Source organism: Penicillium diatomitis (genome assembly GCF_028827545.1).
Source record: "Penicillium diatomitis strain IBT 30728 chromosome Unknown utg000004l_segment0_segment0, whole genome shotgun sequence".
In the NCBI taxonomy this organism is placed as follows: domain Eukaryota; kingdom Fungi; phylum Ascomycota; class Eurotiomycetes; order Eurotiales; family Aspergillaceae; genus Penicillium; species Penicillium diatomitis.
In genome coordinates, this window is record NW_026623176.1 from 1,972,192 (window position 1) to 1,989,457 (window position 17,266).

Genomic DNA, 17,266 nt, shown 5'->3' on the forward strand with positions numbered 1-17,266 from the left:
GCATCGTCGGGTCGCTTTTCGCCACCTCCTGGCGCCCACCGACGGCACAGTATCCCCAACGCCACACGTTTCTCAACAGCTTGAACTCGCTTGATATCCATCAACGTCCAGCTTTCCGTACCTCTAAAGACCAAGCGGCTGTTGGCTTCAGTCGCATGCGATCCGTTGATACAACGTGAACATGTATCACTACGCGAGTCCACCTCATGGGTGGTCAACCTACGATTACTCCCACTCACCACCCACTTCACCATACTACGCGCAATATGCCTCGCAATACGCAAGCACATATGCCTCACCTCGTGGCACCTCCCGACGCCACACGCGCAAGGCAAGCTACACGGCGACCGCGAAAGATTCCGCATATCAGTCCGGCTACCCACACACCTACTACGAGGCCACCCCCGAGTACGGTATCCCGTCGCGCAAGCACGACCATGTAAGTGCTTCTTCCGCGGGACCCAAACACCGTCGCACCCGTACAATGGGGTCCTCGACGGGGGATGGCTATGGCGCAGGCGCAGACACAGGTACGGGCACCGGCGTTCGAGTGGGCACTTACCCGCAAACCAAGCAGCCCATCTTTGTGGATGTGGCTGATGATTATGCGCCGCCACGGTACGCCTCGGTCTATGAGAAGCCATCGCCGCGCGAGCCTCGTGCGTCGCGCCATGGCCGTCCCTCGACCGCTGCGGCAGAACCCTCTACGCCGACACGAGATGGCCCCGGCCAGCATCGTCGAACCGCGTCAACCACGTATCGCAAATCGTCAGCCGCTGATTCTCACTTTTATTTCAACCAGGCTCCCAATTCTGACGACCTCGAAGCCGCTCGTCGGTCCCACGCCCGGCGCCAGTCCACCTCGACGCGTACGCCGTCCAAGCCTAAGCCTGCACCGCCCCCTTCGAAGCCGCCACCCGTTGCCACAGAAGAAGACGCCGAGCGCGCGGGCATCCCGCCCGGTTACTCAACCAAGAACTGGGACCCCACTGAAGCGCCCATTATCCTCCTTGGCAGTGTCTTCGACGCCAACTCGCTGGGTAAATGGATCTACGACTGGACCGTCTTTCATCACGGCGCATCTACGCCCATGGCTGATGTGGCAGGTGATCTCTGGTTGCTGCTGATCAAACTAGCCGGTAAAGTGAAGCGGGCGGACGAGTGTCTCCCGCGGATCAAGCGCGTCGAAGCCGCAGACATTGTGGAAGATTTCCTCGAGAGCGGTGATCGACTGTGGAACCGGTTCAAGAAGCTCCTCAAGGCGTGCGAGATGTTCATGTGGAAGGCCGCCAAGCGCGAGGGCGGCAAGGGCCCCGTGTCCATGGGGCGTAATGCCGGCTGTGAATTTGTGGATTCCATCTTTGGCCGTGATCGCGAACTGGAAAATACCGAGAAGTTGATGAACAGCATTCGACTGTGGAACATGCGCTTCGACGCCAATTGCGAGGAGATTCTGCGTCGCCCTTCTGCCAAATAGATTCCTCGGCCGTGCTTTTCGGCTTGGACAGCCGACTCTCCTGCTTTCTCTCTCAGGACAAGGGTCATTCTCTCGATTCACATCGCTTGAGATCAACTCTTCTCCCGTTTCTTCCCCCCCCCCCCCCCCCCCCCAAGCGGGGACGTGGGACAGCGACCTCTGAAGATTGATACTTGGTCATGGAGGCCGCCTGTCAATCATCGCCGGTGTTTTTGAAACATTACTTCTTCTTTTCTCTGCCACTGCAGAGCATTCCAGGCGCTTTAGATTCTGCATTATCAGTGCATTTGGTCGGTGTGATGAGCTTTTGTTTACTCCTGACACCGATCCGCTTTTTTTCACATTTTCACCATGGGGTTGCATTGCCGCTGATATCCATCATCTTCCTATATGGGGAGGGGGGAGCACTTTTTTCTGCTTTTTACTCGTCTGCTATCCGGTTCAGCTCATGTTTCTTTCGATTCTGGTTACCTAAAAGCTCATCGTTCTTGGCCGTGTTGTTCAGCCCCTGATTTGGGACTACACTTTTTAATCTTCCATACTGGAGGTGGGCGTCCTGATATGTTCCTGTCCCCTTGATTTATTTACGGGGTTGGCGTTTACTATTCCCAGCATGGCTTTCCAGCATTTGGACCTGCTTTTCCTGGCATCCTTGATGTTTGTGTCGTTTTGACTTTGGTGATACCATCTCGCGACTGTTTTGTGATTTGATTATACTGTCTGGAAGTATATTTGTCTTGTGACTTGCGGGGCTTTTGGATTTAATATTTCCTTTGTCAGTGTCTCTGTTTTTGCATTTTGCAAGTCTCACCTAAACGTCTCTGTGATGTGTGTAGTTGAACGAGGCGCACACTCGCAGAATTTCACTCATTCAATCCAAAAGCTTCAATCTTACAACCTTGTGAGAAATACCCCACACAGTGTGCAGTGTGCACACTACTCCTCTAGTTCCTAACTCGACACGTATGCCCAAATTGTACGGCCCTCGATAGACGTCCTCGTCGACCATAGTTGCATTGTAACTTCGACCTGACTAGGTCAGTAGGATGAAGCTCTGACTCATCATACCCCTCGGAACTCAAGTCAGTACCATGAATACCTAAGTCATATGATGACAGAAACATGCCCAAGGTATCTAGCTCCAGCTCTCAAATCTGTGCACAAGCATACATTATCATCTGACGTGGGTAGCTCCCCCCGCAGAAACTCTACTTTGATCTCCTCGACCATGACGGCATTTAGAGCCTATGATCGAGAATGATGTCATCTGCTACGACCACAACCTCATAACTGATAACTTGATAAGTTCGGTAGGTACCTCTACAGAGGATCGTAGAACCAAAGTACAGTACTGACCTCGCACGACAGCCCTCAGTCAGCCATACCTTACTGGTACCTATATTTAGTGACTGTTCGGCTAGATATAGAAGAAAATCAAAAGGTAAAAGGGCCAACACCAAGTAGTAGTTAGTGTTACTATCTAGTACTAGTCCTGCAGCTGAGACCCTATTCTAGGGTATAGCTCTGTTTCACAGGCTTACTGACGCGCTGGGACTACCGGCTACCGCGGAAACTCGGAGTGACAGAACGCTGAACGCTTAGGTTAAAGGGGGCTGTGGTAGGTAGAGCGTATCAAGAATGATCAAAGCACGGCATATGGTCGACTAGTGATGCTTCCTGCTAGGCTTGTTCATTCCTCTGTGTAGGGTGTAGTAGTAGTAGTAGTAGTAGTAGTAGTAGTAGTAGTAGTATTTATTGATCCACGGGGTCCCCGGGGATATCAATCTCCTTACAAAAAGCCAACCCCATCAGATGGACCTTACAGTCCTTACTCCATTCAACAACTTCCAGCACCTGGTAACTACCTAAAGTACCTACAATCAATACTTCTGTGCGTTTTGATCTCCCCAACTCTATACACGTGGCCCCGTAACAGAAATGAGGCACCCTTTGTACCAACTTCCCTTATGTAGAAGGATACCTAACCAACTGCCTTGGTACCTCCTTACTACCTAGTATCTAGTACCTAGTACCTAGTACCTAGTACCTACCACCTACTACCGTACTTCCAGACCAAAGCAAACGATCATCTTATCTCGACAGAACCTCACCCGAAAACAGCTCCATCGGGCATCTACTCACTCTACGGTCCTCCAACTGTGTCATTTACTTTGAGAACATATAGCAGGAGAGGGGGGGGGGCTATACAGATCATTGGTAATACGGAGCGGGGGTATATACAAAGTTCTTGTCCTGCAAGGGTGATTGGAGTGTGATGGCTTCTGTGAGTGGCCATGAGGATATTTTAGTAGGAGAGGCCGAGAAGTTAATGATCAAGTCCCAGGTTGGGTGCTTCTCAGAGCCCATAATGATGACTGGATTAATGCACGGAGTACTGAGTAGGTATGAGGGGGATTTGTATTAGTAGTGAGTCAGTGGAGGGGAGTCACCTCCGGTAAGGAGCTACTGGTAGAATACTAGTATATCCAATGAATCAAATCGCATTCATTCTGTTCATGCTGAGAGAGCATGGAAACCGGCACTCATTTAAGCATCCCGCCGCAGCCGATGAGATGGAGGGACACTATAAGTGAGGGGTAGCCTCAGCCCTATCGATGATTCGATACTAGTCGGGATGCACATGCTTAGTCTGATGTACATGGAGACTTGCGCAGACCATCGGAGGACTGGCTCTCTTTCATGTACCACGAGGTATTGAAGCAGTAGGCACGAGGCACTAGGCACCAAACTTGTCGAACATCATTCGAAGAGTGGGCCGACGTTCAAGTGGATGGTCTATTGCCGTCACTGACGCAGGTTGATACTAATAGATGCTTAAACGCTGGCGTGGAAGTTGTCAGTGAGATCGTCTTCGAATTCTCCATTATTACCTGAGGTCCTGCCTTACTCCAACTCGGTCTCCTAGGTCTGCACTCGGCGTAATCCTATGTAAGTATATCGTGGGCTGGCTAAAGTTGATTGCGAGCGTATTGCAATACCAAATGCATGTTGGGGCCGATGCTAGCGGTCCCAAAATGCCCGCTTTTGTGAATCTGTGTACATCAAACCCCACCAGACGGAGCCTTGACGACCTGGCATCACTCAAGTCGGTGTCAAGTGCAAGGAAAGATCAAAAAGCCTTTTGAAAATACGATATGTCGCAAGGAAGATGATGGCAATGTTGAGAATAATAAATCGATTAAGGTTGGGAATCTAGGAAAAAAAAAATTGTCCTACCAAAGTCCTCATGTCTAGCTAAGAATCTAATGAATGGGTCGTTCTTCTCATGAAAAATTAACACCAAACAAACTTGCCCCTCCACGTTAAGAAAAAAGAGTGCAATCAAATAGGCTCATCACGAGGCTCAACGAGAATCTCATTGACAGAGACGTAATCCGGTTGACACAATGCGTGCACAATCGAATTTGCTACATCAGCGGGCTCCAGGATCTTCGCGCCGGATGGTTCGCCATACTTCTTCACGGCCTCGGTGTCGGTCGACATGCCCAGCAACGGGGTGGAGGTATTACCTGGTTGAATACTGGTCACTCGCAAGCCTGTACCGGCAGTCTCGAGACGAAGTGCCTGCAAAGTGGCCTCGACGAAGAACTTACTGGCCGAGTAGACTCCCAGACCAGGGAAGACCTTTCGTCCCGCATCGGAAGAAATGGCCACAATGTGGCCTTGGCCGCGGGAAAGCATTCCCGGAATGGTGGAAGACAAGGCGTTGAGCAGACCCTTGCAGTTGACATCAACAGTTCGCTCCCACTCCTCGGTCTGAACGTTGGCCATCATGGTAAAGTACATCACGCCGGCGCAGGCGACAAGGATGTCGACGGGACCGAGCTCGTTATTTGCAGCTTGAATGAGCGCTTCAGACTGGGCCTTGCTGGTGACGTCGGTCGAGCGAATGATGCACTTGACTCCATGCGCCTCGACTTGACGCTTGACTGATTCGAGAGCGTCAAGACGGCGGGCGCCCAGAGCAACAGAGCATCCCTTCTTCGCTAGAGCTTCGGCCACGGCGGCACCGATACCGGAGGATGCTCCAGTGACGACTGCCACCTTGCCACTGAGAGGACCCTTCTTGGCCTGTACAGCCTGGCGGTTGAGGGCATTCTGGCGAGCAGGCGCATGCGGCAGCCAACCACGGGCGAACCAGTGGCGAGTATAAGTCTCCAGCAGGAGAATGTCCACCTTGGGTCGTTCGACAACCTCGCGGAAGGGTCGGGTCAACGAATTGTCGAGAACAACAATACCCTTTAGGAATCCAACCGTCGGCATACCGCTGCGCAGGATGTCGACCGTGAAAGAGCCATCTCCTCCCTTGGCGGAGCCGCGCTTCTCATACCACAGTGCCACCCACTCCTCCCACGAAAGAGACTTCGTGGGGTACCCGAGGTCGTTCAGATTTTCAAATACGGACCGAATGTTGACAGGGTTGGGGTCACCCAGATGGAACACAGTCTCATCCGCCTGAGTCTGAGTGGCGAGATGAATAATGGATTTGCTCACAAAGTCCACCGGTGTCATCTCTGCACGCCATCCCTCGACCTCGGGGGCGTAGCCCAGACGAATGGACTCGACCAGTAGCGCGGTAAGCAGATCCCAAGCGTTGGCGGAACCTGTTAGACTGTGACCGCTGATGGTACCGCAGCGATGGATCTTCACAGGAAGACCACGCTTGCCGGCCTCCAGCACCAATTGCTCGGCAACCCACTTCGTCTGGCCATAGCCGTCCAAGAGCTTTGTGGGAACGTCCTTGACATCCAGCATGCTATGTTCAGACCAGCCGCTTTCGCCAGACGGAGGGAGAACGCCGTTGGTGGAGACGTACTGCACGGTGGCACCTCCCTTGGCAGCCAAGCGGAGAATCTCGCGAGTTCCGCCAATATTGGCTTTGCGAAGAGCCGCATAGGGGTAGACCAGGTTGACGGTAGCAGCGGCATGAACGACCACTTGAACCCGACCGGCGAGTTCATCGAAAGCATCCGGGGAAAGACCGAAATGAGGTCGTGACAGGTTACCAGGGAGAATTTCCACTCGCTCCATGAGAGTGTCACGCCAAAGGCCAAGATCCAGTAGATTGCGGCGGATACGGGCTACACCACTCGCTTGGTCATCGTCTTCCGGATCATTGAATCGAACGAGACAGACGATCTTTGCGGTGGTGCTTTCAAGCAGATCGCTGAGTAAGAACGCCCCGAGGAAGCCGGTGGCACCAGTCAAGAGCACGGTATCTGCGTCCGTGATTGATGTGAAGGAGACACCAGCCGAAGGTTTGATCTCCTCTTCGAGCTTGGAATCAGCGACCAGGAACGCTGGCAGGTCGGCCTGCACGGCCGCTGTGTGGCCATCGCGAACATCCCTCACCGTCTGCAAGTGGCCCGCCAGAGTCGTGTTGTCAGCTAGACGGGGAATCGGCACACGGAAGCCAAAGTGAGCGGACAACCGCGAGGCCAAATCCGCCAGAGACAAGGAGTGACCACCCAGATCGAAGAAGTTGTCTTCAGGCTTGAGCAACGCCTTGGACGTCTTGAGCACGGTCGCCCAGATGGCAGCAACGTCGCCGAGGCTGATAGGATCCTTGTCCATCGCCTTCTCGCTACCGCTCGGGCTGGCGCTGCGCGGTGGGGGGAGGCTCTTCAAGTCGACTTTGCCAGACACTTCGTGAGTCGGGAGTTCGCTCATTTCCACCCACAACGCGGGGATCATGTAGTGTGCGAGATGCTTCTCCAGAATGCGACGCGCTGCCGGGCTGTGTCCGGTCTCGTTAATCTCCACGGTGGGTCTGTCCCCCGCGCCGCCTTCTTTATCCGACACGAAGTACGCAACGAGTTGTCGCTCGAGCCCCTCGCCATGTGCGATGACAGCACAGTGACTGACAGCGAGATACTGGCAGATATCACTTTCCACCTTGGCTGGCACCACCGAGTACCCGCGAAGTTTGATCATCGAGCCGACACGCCCAGTGATTTCCAGATGGCCCGAGGGCAGCTTGCGGGCCAGATCACCTGTCCGGTACATGCGCGCATTGGGGTCAGACACAAAGGGATTGGAGGTGAAGGCCTTTGCCGTGGTTTCAGGCAAGTTGAGATATCCTCGCGCGAGTAGATCTCCTCCAATAAAGAGCTCACCCGCGATACCTGCTTCGACCTGTTCTCCACTCTCATTGAGGACGTATGTATGCTTGGGATCCAAAGATGCGCCTACGGGGCAATAGAGTGAGTCCGGGTTCATGACCTCCCGAATATCACCGCATGCAATTTCGTGAGTCTCACAGGCACTGTAGCAGTTCAGGAGACGGGTATTGGGAAGAGCCTTGATGGCCCTGCGAGCCAGGTCTGTGGTGACGACTTCGCCATTCAGCCACAAATTGCGCAGCTTGGGCAATCGAGTCGAGATATTCGGATAGCGTGCCAGCACGGTGGTCAATAATGTTGGGGTCATCAGCGTCTCGGTGATGGTCTTGGCGGCTAGCAAATCCACCAGCGCGGCGGGGTCGTAGCTGGCATCATCCGGTACCGCGACGACCGTGGCACCACGCAGCAGCGGACGCAGCATCTCCCAGATGAAGAAGACATTGCACGCCACCCGATCTCCCGGCTGCACATCTTGGACACCAAATCTCAAGTCGTAGGAAAGCACGGGGGCGCGGTGCGGGTTGGCAATGCCCTTGGGCTTTCCCGTTGTGCCGGATGAGTAAGAGACAAAGGCCAGGCGATCCAGATCATCCTCGGCTGGCAATGGAGATGGCTCCTTTGTGTGACCATTGACCTCTGCCAGAGGTTGGTCCAGCACCACCAGGGGACAAGCTGACTGGACACGTGGAACTTGGCTTTGGAGTGTAACAATGGCCGCCGGTTTGGCATCATCGATCACGTCGGCCAGGAGCCCCGCTGGATATGCCAACTCCAAGACCAGAAACGCGCCGCCAGCCCTCAGGGCAGCCAGACAGGCAATCACGTAGTATGCGCTGCGAGGCAAGAGGACTCCGACGAGGGAGTCTCGACTGACACCATGTAGGCGCAGGTGACTCGCCAGCGATTCAACCTGGCTGTCGAGTTCGGCATAGGTATATTTGGCGTTTTCGTCTTCCAAGGCAATGGCATCAGGTGTGGCTTGCGCTTGTTGCCTGAACAGCGTAGGAAGATCCTTGCTGGTATCAATGAAAGTCATGATTTCGGGGTTGTCGTTGGGCGGTGGAGGTGGAACCACTGGCAATTAAAAAAATGTACGGGGTTGGCTTCGTGATTTTGTCTTGTTCTCGTTGACTGCAAAGTCCGTCAAAGGCGACAGATTGACAGTGTAGACCTTCTGAGAGATCAATTGTAGTGTAATGACCTCGATTCAGGAAGTTATGACGATGTCGTGACTTCGTATGTTCGTCTGGAAGCTTGAGTCCCGCTGTCGATCGTGTAGACTGCAACCGTCGCCTGTCTCTCTCGCCGGGAATATTTCAACCACGGCGGACCAGAGAGTTACTGAACAGAGGAGGAGCAGTGGAAACGAAGCCAGATGAGATGTGTGAATGAGAAAACTCTCCGTGCTCAACCCAAACTGTGGAAGAAAAAAAAGAACTCTCGCCCGGTCAAACCACCAGAAAAAGTCAACAGAGAATAACAACGGAAAGTAGAGCAGACGAAAAAAAGCAAAAAAAAAGCGATGAGCTGGCTTGTCACTTGAAGGACTACAGCTTCACGGCTAAACTCAAAAAAAAAGCAGCCGAGGGCGACAGAGAGTACCGACCTCCGTCCACCATCGCCGTGCATCCACTCGACGGTTGTAACTCCTCGATGAATGGCGCAGCCATTATCTGGACCCTCCTCCGATATCCACCTCGATGCTCTCCTCCGCAGAGGGGGCGGGGCTCCAGTCCACGGGCATCGTGGATATGATTGTCCCTGGAGAGACCGAGTGCACGACTACTGATGTACATGATGTACTATGATCGCTGCACTTGGAGACAGGTTCGGTGGTCTCTCAAATGAGGAGTCGTCATTGCTAACGGGGGTCCACGACCTCAGCGTGGTTGGTCTGCGGGATGACCGCAGAGTGACCAGATCAAGATTCCCCGCGACGAGAACCAGGCGGTCGATTCAGGAGTCCACGTTGGCACCAGGCACTGTGGTCGAACCCTCAGTGAGGTGTCGACCTTGAAATCACTACTTCTGGATCATTCTTCTGACTCTCCCCGTCCGGTTAACTCTCGTAGCGCTGGAGCCAAGGAAGGCCTGGCTGGATCACACCCATCCGGTCCCTGAACCAGCCTCGATCGCCCATCGCCAAACTTTCCACCCTTTTGGATATCCGCTAGGGGCATACTCAGTAATGTGCAAATGTACATTCATCCAGACGGGAAATTTCAGAGTCCAAATTGTCGAAAATTTCCGTCGTCGATCGTCGACAACCAGAGTTGGTGTCGGTCCAAACATTCTACGTATATCACGCACCTCACGCATCGAATGGCGGATGCAACCCGTTTCGTTACGACTGGAGACTTTTACCGTAGGATCCTTCCGCAAAGCATCAAAAGATGCCGTCCCTGGTGAGAGGAGCAGATGTGGCTCAACGGCGTCAGCATGTCTACGGTCGACTTCCTTACAACAATCTCCATCCTCTCATCTCTTGATTGTTGTCCCGAGCTTGGACAGTCGAGCGTCTTGGAGACCCTCTTTGAATGGATCCATGCCTCGACGAGCCATGAGGCCAACCAGTCATGGCCAAGGACCCATGCAGTCATGAGGGGCAACGCTTGACATGGACTCCATCTCACCTCGTCTGCACCCCACTACAGCAGCAGTGAGCAGTGGAGCACTGAACAGTGAACACTGAGAGTGAGCACTGAGAGTGAGCACTGAGCACCGAGCACCGGTGCAATAGCATAGTCCCCGTGAGTGCTCTGGAGTCTGAACGGAGCTGTTCAGTTGAACATTTACTCAACATGCACCAGAAGCAAAAGAGGGTTTTGCATGTGACAGCGCCCCCGCAAGAGTCCCAGCAAGAGTCCCAGCAAGAGTCCCAACCGTTTTGGAGGGGGATATCGTGCTTCAGGACAGATTGCGCTGCGCGTTGGCAAATCTATCCTTCTAGCCACCTTGGTCTCGCGGTCGCGTGACGAGAAACCCGCTACATCTCGTCCCGCGACGCCTCTGTACGTGGCAATGTCGAGATCTTCATATCAATCCTGGTTTCTTGCTCTTTGGCCGCTCGATCGCCCTGGCGCCTGCACGGCCTGCAGTAGTGCGACCTGCGGGCGACCGCTCATGGCGTCGTTGGGATGACCCGCGGCCGCCTCCCACGTCGTGGCTCGGGCCAGGTCGCTCTCTCGGTGAAGGGTCAAGACTTGGTGCGATAATGGTACTCTTCACCGTGGTCGTTTACGCGTTAACATTAGCTGTTCCTTTGACTCACAGAGCTGATCCACCGGGCAGTGGGCACTGGGCACTGGGTAGTGGTACAGTGGGTAGTCGCCGAGATATGCCCATTGCTATTATTATGGATACATATTGACTACATTCCACAATCCATCGAGTAACGCTCGGTCGGCTCTGCTTGAGCTTGCCGCCTGCGGCACTCTTCGACGGGCTTCTCTGAAGATCTCTCGCCGAAATCTTCCACCCTCTTTGTGGACTCACAAAAATGGAAGCCCCAAACAGATGGAGATAACTCCTTTGCGCTCGGCAAACTGAGATAGCACGGCCAGAATCCCGCAGCGTGCCGTGCAGGTCTTGTCGACGCATTAATACAATAGGTCTTCACCATGCTTGGTTCTACCTCCAGTAGTTTTACCGAACCCATTCCACCACTCTAGTGCTCGATCGCGTTCATCGAGTCAGGTTGAAGATGCTTTTCCTTTCGCGCTTATTGCGACATAGTTGTTCTTCCAAAGCGCCCCGCCTACAACCCCGACCGGGCAAATGGTCGGAAAGGTCACTCAAGAGAGAGTGTGCAGCCGAGGAAAAGTCCGATGACGTATGGTAACTAGTGACAGACGACAGACTACAGACTCACTCTGTACCGTAGTCTATACTCTGTACTCTGTAGTCTACTGACTCACTGAGTGATGAGTCCAAGAACACCCAGCTGCAGCCCGTGTGTCAGACAAGCTGCATCGATATAGTAGAGTTCACGAACAAAAGAGAGTCCCCCCTCTGCGGCTACGACATACTAGCTATGAAACTTCTGACATGGATACCTCTTTCAATAACAGAGAGGGAAGGAAGATGGTCTAACGGTGTCTCATTTGAAGCTCGCACCGACCTATCTCGGACGAAACTGGGTCGATCTTTTCGCTTTGTTGGCGAGATTCTTCAAAAGCCCTGGAAGTGAACATGAGATTGGAAGTCAAGTTCGATTGGTCAAAATGACACTGAATGGAGACAATATCACGTTGTTCTCTCGAGCAAGTGTTTCCAGACTTCATCAACCGCCGCGATCATTGTCAAACCAGACTTTCTGGAGGGGCGAGTGCTCATCTACCGATATGCGATGCTTGACAGGTGTCGGGCAAAGAGTGTTTGGCCGCCGAGTCGGCTGAAGATCCTTCCTGCAGGTCAAAACACTTGAATTGACGACAGTCTATCTGAGCTGTCTGTATTGGAAAAAAGATAAGAGAGGCTCGAATCCGTCGAGCCGACCAATTCCAAATGCACCGCAGATTTGTTTTGGTCACTAGATGTAAAACACAGCGCATGTTCAGCCTTGTATACTACCTAAGACCTGGAGTCGAAGTCATAGTCTCAAGATTGAAGTCCATTCCCCATTGCTTCAGTGATCGGTATAGCACAGAACTGGAGAGGGTCAAATTCCAGGTGCACGCAACGGGTTCTGTGAGGTACTGTAGTTCTAGAGTAATTGGCAGCTTTCGTGATATCTGAAACTCGCCAGTCATCGACAAACTTGTACCCGCCCTGAGCGCAACGGGTCAGTGACCTCGTCCTCGCCACTCCGAACATGCCGCACTCCATTCTCCACCGCAAGCAAACTTTTAGAACCTGAGAACACTGATTTCTGCTTCCTGCGACGACTGACGACTCTTGCACGCAGAGTCCGCAAGCTTTGGACGCTCTCGCTGCCTCGCAGCGACTGATCAAAAATATATATACTGCATGCATACCACACAGCAAGCACAGAGGACCTCGGATCGTGAGTGGAGAGGGTGTGCTCTCAAACTCGGCAACAAAAAACGTACGCGCCTCGAAGTGATACAGACGGCCTAGTGGAGCACCTAAAGTGAAGGTTCAAATTTCGCCCAAATTTGGTCACAGGAGGCGCACTTCGAACTCAGCCGCTTCGGCTCATACCTTGTCACCGTCGATGGCGTGCACATCTCCGTCTGTTGTAGCCATCGCCTCAGCTGAAACTTTGCTGCCATCTTTGCGACCCATTCCTGGTTTTGCATGGCGCCATCATGAACGTTGAATTCCCGCGCGCCGCGGCCGCCGCTAACGCAGCTGCATCAGAACTCTTAATATGGGAACGCTTGTTGAGCAAATTCCAAATGAGACCCGCCGAAGATGATGAGCCCCAGTCGTGGTGGATTGCCTCGACGGCGATCCCGCTGGTGGCTGCAGCCACGGGTCCCCTGGCGAATGTCATGTCCATTGTCGCACTGGTGTCGCCATGGAGAAATAAGATCATCTCGTCCGACATAGGACGCGCGGGTACCACGATTCAGCACGGATTCAATGACCCTCACTGGTAAAGTTCCATTTCTGCACTCTGCCCATGTTGGCAAGACCTGGTACACTGACGGCAAGTGAGCTATAGGGTACTGGCCCTGAATGCTGTATCACTCTTCTGGGGTGTGGTTGGCAATGTGTTCTTGTTGTTCAACTTCACCCAAGTGGTGCGATACATTATTGCTCTACCCGTGACCATTTTTTCTTGGTTTCTTGCAACCTTCATTGTAAGATCTCGATTGCTCGGATAAATTGTGGATGTTGCTTCTGAGTCTAACTTGGTTCGTGCGACAGCTCTGCGGGTTGACAGCATCCATGTCCATCTATAGTCCACCGATCCCTCCCGATGAGCTTTACTCCCAGCCATATTGGAGCGCTGTCATCGCCGCAGTACTGTACTTTGTCCTGGCTACACTTCTGATGATTAATATGCTCGGCTACTTTTTGGGGAAGTACCCTCAACATTTCTCACTCACCGAAGACCAGCGAACCCTGATCCTGCAAATGACTGCTTTCGTCATTTGGCTGCTGATTGGTGCCGCGATCTTCCAAAGGGTGCTGGGTATTGCATTCGCCGATGCCTTGTACTTCTGTGACATCACTGTTCTCACTTTGGGGTTTGGCGATATCGTTCCCAAAAGCTCGGTGGGCAAGGGCCTCATATGGCCCTATGCAGTAATCGGCATCGTCATGCTGGGTTTGGTGGTTGGCAGTATCCATCAATTTGCTCGAGAAGTCCACTACGACAATGTCGTCCGCAAGCACATCGAGAGTAAGCGCCAAGCCACATTTGATAGATCGGTCACCATTGAACAAGTCCGTAACGATCCCAACATTCAACTGCAAAACGTCAAGTTTGTCGGAGACCATGGACCCCCACCCAGTATCGACCAGCTTCATCTTCGAAGAACCGTGAGTCGAACTGCTCATCAACATGATCATCATAATGGCCATGAGAGCCATCGAAGGCACGGTCCCATTCAAACTACCATCAATACTCTCACATCGGCTCGGCGGCCGCGATTACTAGTCATGCGAGAAGAGAAGGATCGGTTCATCGCGATGCGGAAGATCCAAGACGAGACGATGCAGTTTCGCAGATGGAACGATCTCTTCATCAGTGTGATCGCCTATGCGATTGTATGGACCGGAGGTGCCCTAGTCTTTTGGAGACTCGAAGACATGTCTTATTTCAATGGGTTGTATTTCTGCTTCTGCTCGTTGATCACCATCGGCTACGGGGATTTCACACCAAAGTCAAACGCAGGGCGCCCCTTCTTTGTGGTGTGGTCACTGATCGCCATTCCAACCATGACAATGCTGATATCGCAAATGAGCGACACCGTGGTCGCTGCATATAAGCGCTCTACAGGGAAGTTCAGCGACTACTTCGTCTTGCCTCAGTCGGTGGTGTATAAAGAAGCCATATCTCGCATCCCGTTTCTGCGAAAGTGGCTCCTGGCTCACCAGGAAAAGAAGCGCCTGGAGCGAGGTTTCGAAGTGGGCGCGGAAGCCGATTCGAGAGACGGAATGGCCGCGGAAGCCGATTCGAGAGACGGAATGGCCGCGGTGTCATCCCCCTCGCAGGAACAAGCACCAGTTGTTCCGCTCCGTTCCCGCTCAAGTGGTGGCCATCTGCTCCGCACAATCGAAGAGCTTGCGTCTGACGCAAATCCGTCGCCATATGAACTTGCACAGCGTCTCGCCTTTGCCATTCGTCGGACCACCCAGGATGCAAAGGAAGTCAAACACAAACGATACACATACGAGGAATGGGTTGAGTTCACGCGACTCATACAATTCACAAATCCCAGATCACGACCCACCTCTTATTCAGACCCAAGCGGATCGTCCCAGCAACCAAGCGCCAGCCTTGATGAGGATGAATATGGCGTTCTTAACTGGGACTGGATCGGTGAAGATAGCCCCATGCTTGCACGCCAGTCTGAACCTGAATGGATCTTGGACAGACTCTGCGAAAGCTTAGTCCGTTATGTGGCGACACAGGAGAAAGCGTCGATTCTGTCAAGAGGTGAGACTGACGATGCTGCTGAGGAATTCACTCTGAAGAAGGAGAGAGATTTGGGGATCGAAGACACCGAAGACACATGAGACTTTGAACTCTCACTTCGTTAATCTCTGCTTTTCAAATGCCAATTTTGCAATTTAAATTTTCCGTCATCTCGAAAAGACATGATACTCGACAGCCGCTTGATTGAGTCATCAGCTTCAAATCTCATCGCTTTATGTAAGCCCTTGCAATACTACCTTACTAGTGCATCTTCTACCCGATGAAAGGCCATTCTGATTAGCACGTAGACTTTTGCCTAACGAGAGAATATTATTTTTAGTAAACGCTGACGTAAATCCCAACCCTAACATAATTTCGCTTCGAAGGGTACCTGGATGTGCTACTTTGGCATATTCGTAAGGCATAGTCATGAAGACGCGCAAAAGGTTCAAACCTATCATCTTCATCAATTTTTCTTCAATTCCAAAAGCATAGCTGTGACACACTTACTCATCTACAGGTACTGAGTCGTTAGTTACAATTACAGATGTCACCGGCAAGGCATTCCATGAAATGTATGGGCAACGAGTAGGTGTACCTAGTACCTAGATTCCTATCCTACCCATCAGTCTTATTCAGAGCTAAAAGACAACCCGGGTACCGCCTCTTAGTGTCCTCAGGCCTGGTTCGTGTTGCGATTCCATGATGTCAACATCCGTAGTATGAACCGAGAGCATGCTCACATCAATTCATAGGTGGGAGACGCAAGAGCCGCAGCCGTGATGCATCTGGCCGTCATGAACATATCATACTGTCGCCTCAAGCGCCACTGGCGCTCAAATCCCAGCTAGGTATTTAGCCTTGAGTATTTGCAATCAAATGCCCTGATTTTATATGATTTGTGACTAGTTCTGCTTTCACGTCTTTCCATTGTATCTGAAGGGTCTTCATTAGGAGTGAAACGCGAACGACTCGGTGAGTCCTATGTCATCTTTGTTCTTCCGTCCGTTGATTTACACCCGACCACTCCAGAGCAACGCAAAGTTGTACCCTGTCCATGTTTGAATGCATGGTGGTTATTCCACACTTTTCGACTTTTATGACCACGAGGAGAATTCCTGCTCAGGTTTACTGACGTGATCTCTCCAGTATTGCCACAATGCCCTCCTCAAAAACAGACACCGCGATGCGGTTCCCAGCCAGCGAACACCAGCAACGACGGATGTGGACCACCCAGGATAAGAAGGCTGCAGCCAGAGCGCACAGCGAGCGTGGCAACAGCATGGAGCAATCCAAAAAGAGCACCACCTGGTCCCCGGAACAAATGTTGGAAGCCCATATGAATGCGGCCGGTAATCCCGAGCCTGATCCAGCGACCTTTGGCGATGGCGCCAAGGCCAGAGCCATGGGCAAATCTGGCCACGTGGATGAGGCCGACATGTTTGAGGCTATGAATGCGGATACGTCTCGGTTTGAATAGGGGTTGTCTGGAAGGCTTGGGCAAGGTTGGGCACAGGGGATCCTTTCCTGATTGAAGACAAAGCCCTACCTTACCTGTGTGATGTGCAGTGGCGGTGCGCATCGGCAAATTCAGAGTCTTCCAGATAGCTGTCTGTAGATGCACGATACTAGGACTCAATTCATCACGGCGCTATTCATAGCTGGACTTCATGCAGGAGACCTTTGTGCACACGCAAACAATGGAGACAGATGCCCAGATCCTCACTCAACGAGACAGAGCCTACCAAGTCGTCATATCATTATATCCAAGTCCCCAAGTCAATCTCAGGCTAGTGGTCTGCTAGTGTACCTTGGAAGGCGCCATAGTTCCTGTCGGGCGGCATCCATGCGCGCTCGATTGCCCCAGCAACGCCCACCGTCTATCGCCCAGCGCATGTACCGAAGCAACCATCCTAAGCAGTGTTGATAAGCTAATTACGAGACCTGATTAACACTTTGCTTCGTATGATCCCGACGAGCTTTCTTTCTCTCGTGATATCCAACTTTTGATCAAAAATCATTCGTTCCCGCTTACAGCAGCATTATGATCAATTGAAAACATCTTTGCCGTATCGGTCCAGAGTCTTGTTTACC

General features: G+C 52.4%; 5 protein-coding genes across 5 annotated transcripts; 3 read left to right on the plus strand and 2 right to left on the minus strand.

Moving 5' to 3' along the window:
- Nucleotides 1-181: 181 nt before the first annotated feature.
- Nucleotides 182-1,477, plus strand: N7539_003960 (uncharacterized protein; the record flags this gene model as incomplete). The annotated part of the gene is made up of 1 exon (XM_056933562.1): nucleotides 182-1,477. The coding sequence occupies one exon, from the start codon at nucleotides 182-184 to the stop codon at nucleotides 1,475-1,477; it is 1,296 nt and encodes a 431-aa protein (XP_056791103.1).
- A 3,342-nt stretch (nucleotides 1,478-4,819) lies between these two features.
- On the minus strand, nucleotides 4,820-8,656 carry N7539_003961 (non-ribosomal peptide synthetase; the record flags this gene model as incomplete). The annotated part of the gene is made up of 1 exon (XM_056933563.1): nucleotides 4,820-8,656. One exon carries the CDS (start codon nucleotides 8,654-8,656, stop codon nucleotides 4,820-4,822), a length of 3,837 nt encoding a protein of 1,278 aa, XP_056791104.1.
- A 3,711-nt stretch (nucleotides 8,657-12,367) lies between these two features.
- Nucleotides 12,368-12,867, minus strand: N7539_003962 (uncharacterized protein; the record flags this gene model as incomplete). Its single annotated transcript, XM_056933564.1, has 2 exons — nucleotides 12,368-12,565; nucleotides 12,784-12,867. The coding sequence occupies 2 exons, from the start codon at nucleotides 12,865-12,867 to the stop codon at nucleotides 12,368-12,370; spliced, it is 282 nt and encodes a 93-aa protein (XP_056791105.1).
- Nucleotides 12,868-12,890: 23 nt separating this feature from the next.
- On the plus strand, nucleotides 12,891-15,273 carry N7539_003963 (potassium channel family protein; the record flags this gene model as incomplete). Its single annotated transcript, XM_056933565.1, has 3 exons — nucleotides 12,891-13,180; nucleotides 13,250-13,388; nucleotides 13,456-15,273. The coding sequence occupies 3 exons, from the start codon at nucleotides 12,891-12,893 to the stop codon at nucleotides 15,271-15,273; spliced, it is 2,247 nt and encodes a 748-aa protein (XP_056791106.1).
- Nucleotides 15,274-16,331: 1,058 nt separating this feature from the next.
- On the plus strand, nucleotides 16,332-16,652 carry N7539_003964 (uncharacterized protein; the record flags this gene model as incomplete). Its single annotated transcript, XM_056933566.1, has 1 exon — nucleotides 16,332-16,652. One exon carries the CDS (start codon nucleotides 16,332-16,334, stop codon nucleotides 16,650-16,652), a length of 321 nt encoding a protein of 106 aa, XP_056791107.1.
- Between the last annotated feature and the right edge of the window lie 614 nt (nucleotides 16,653-17,266).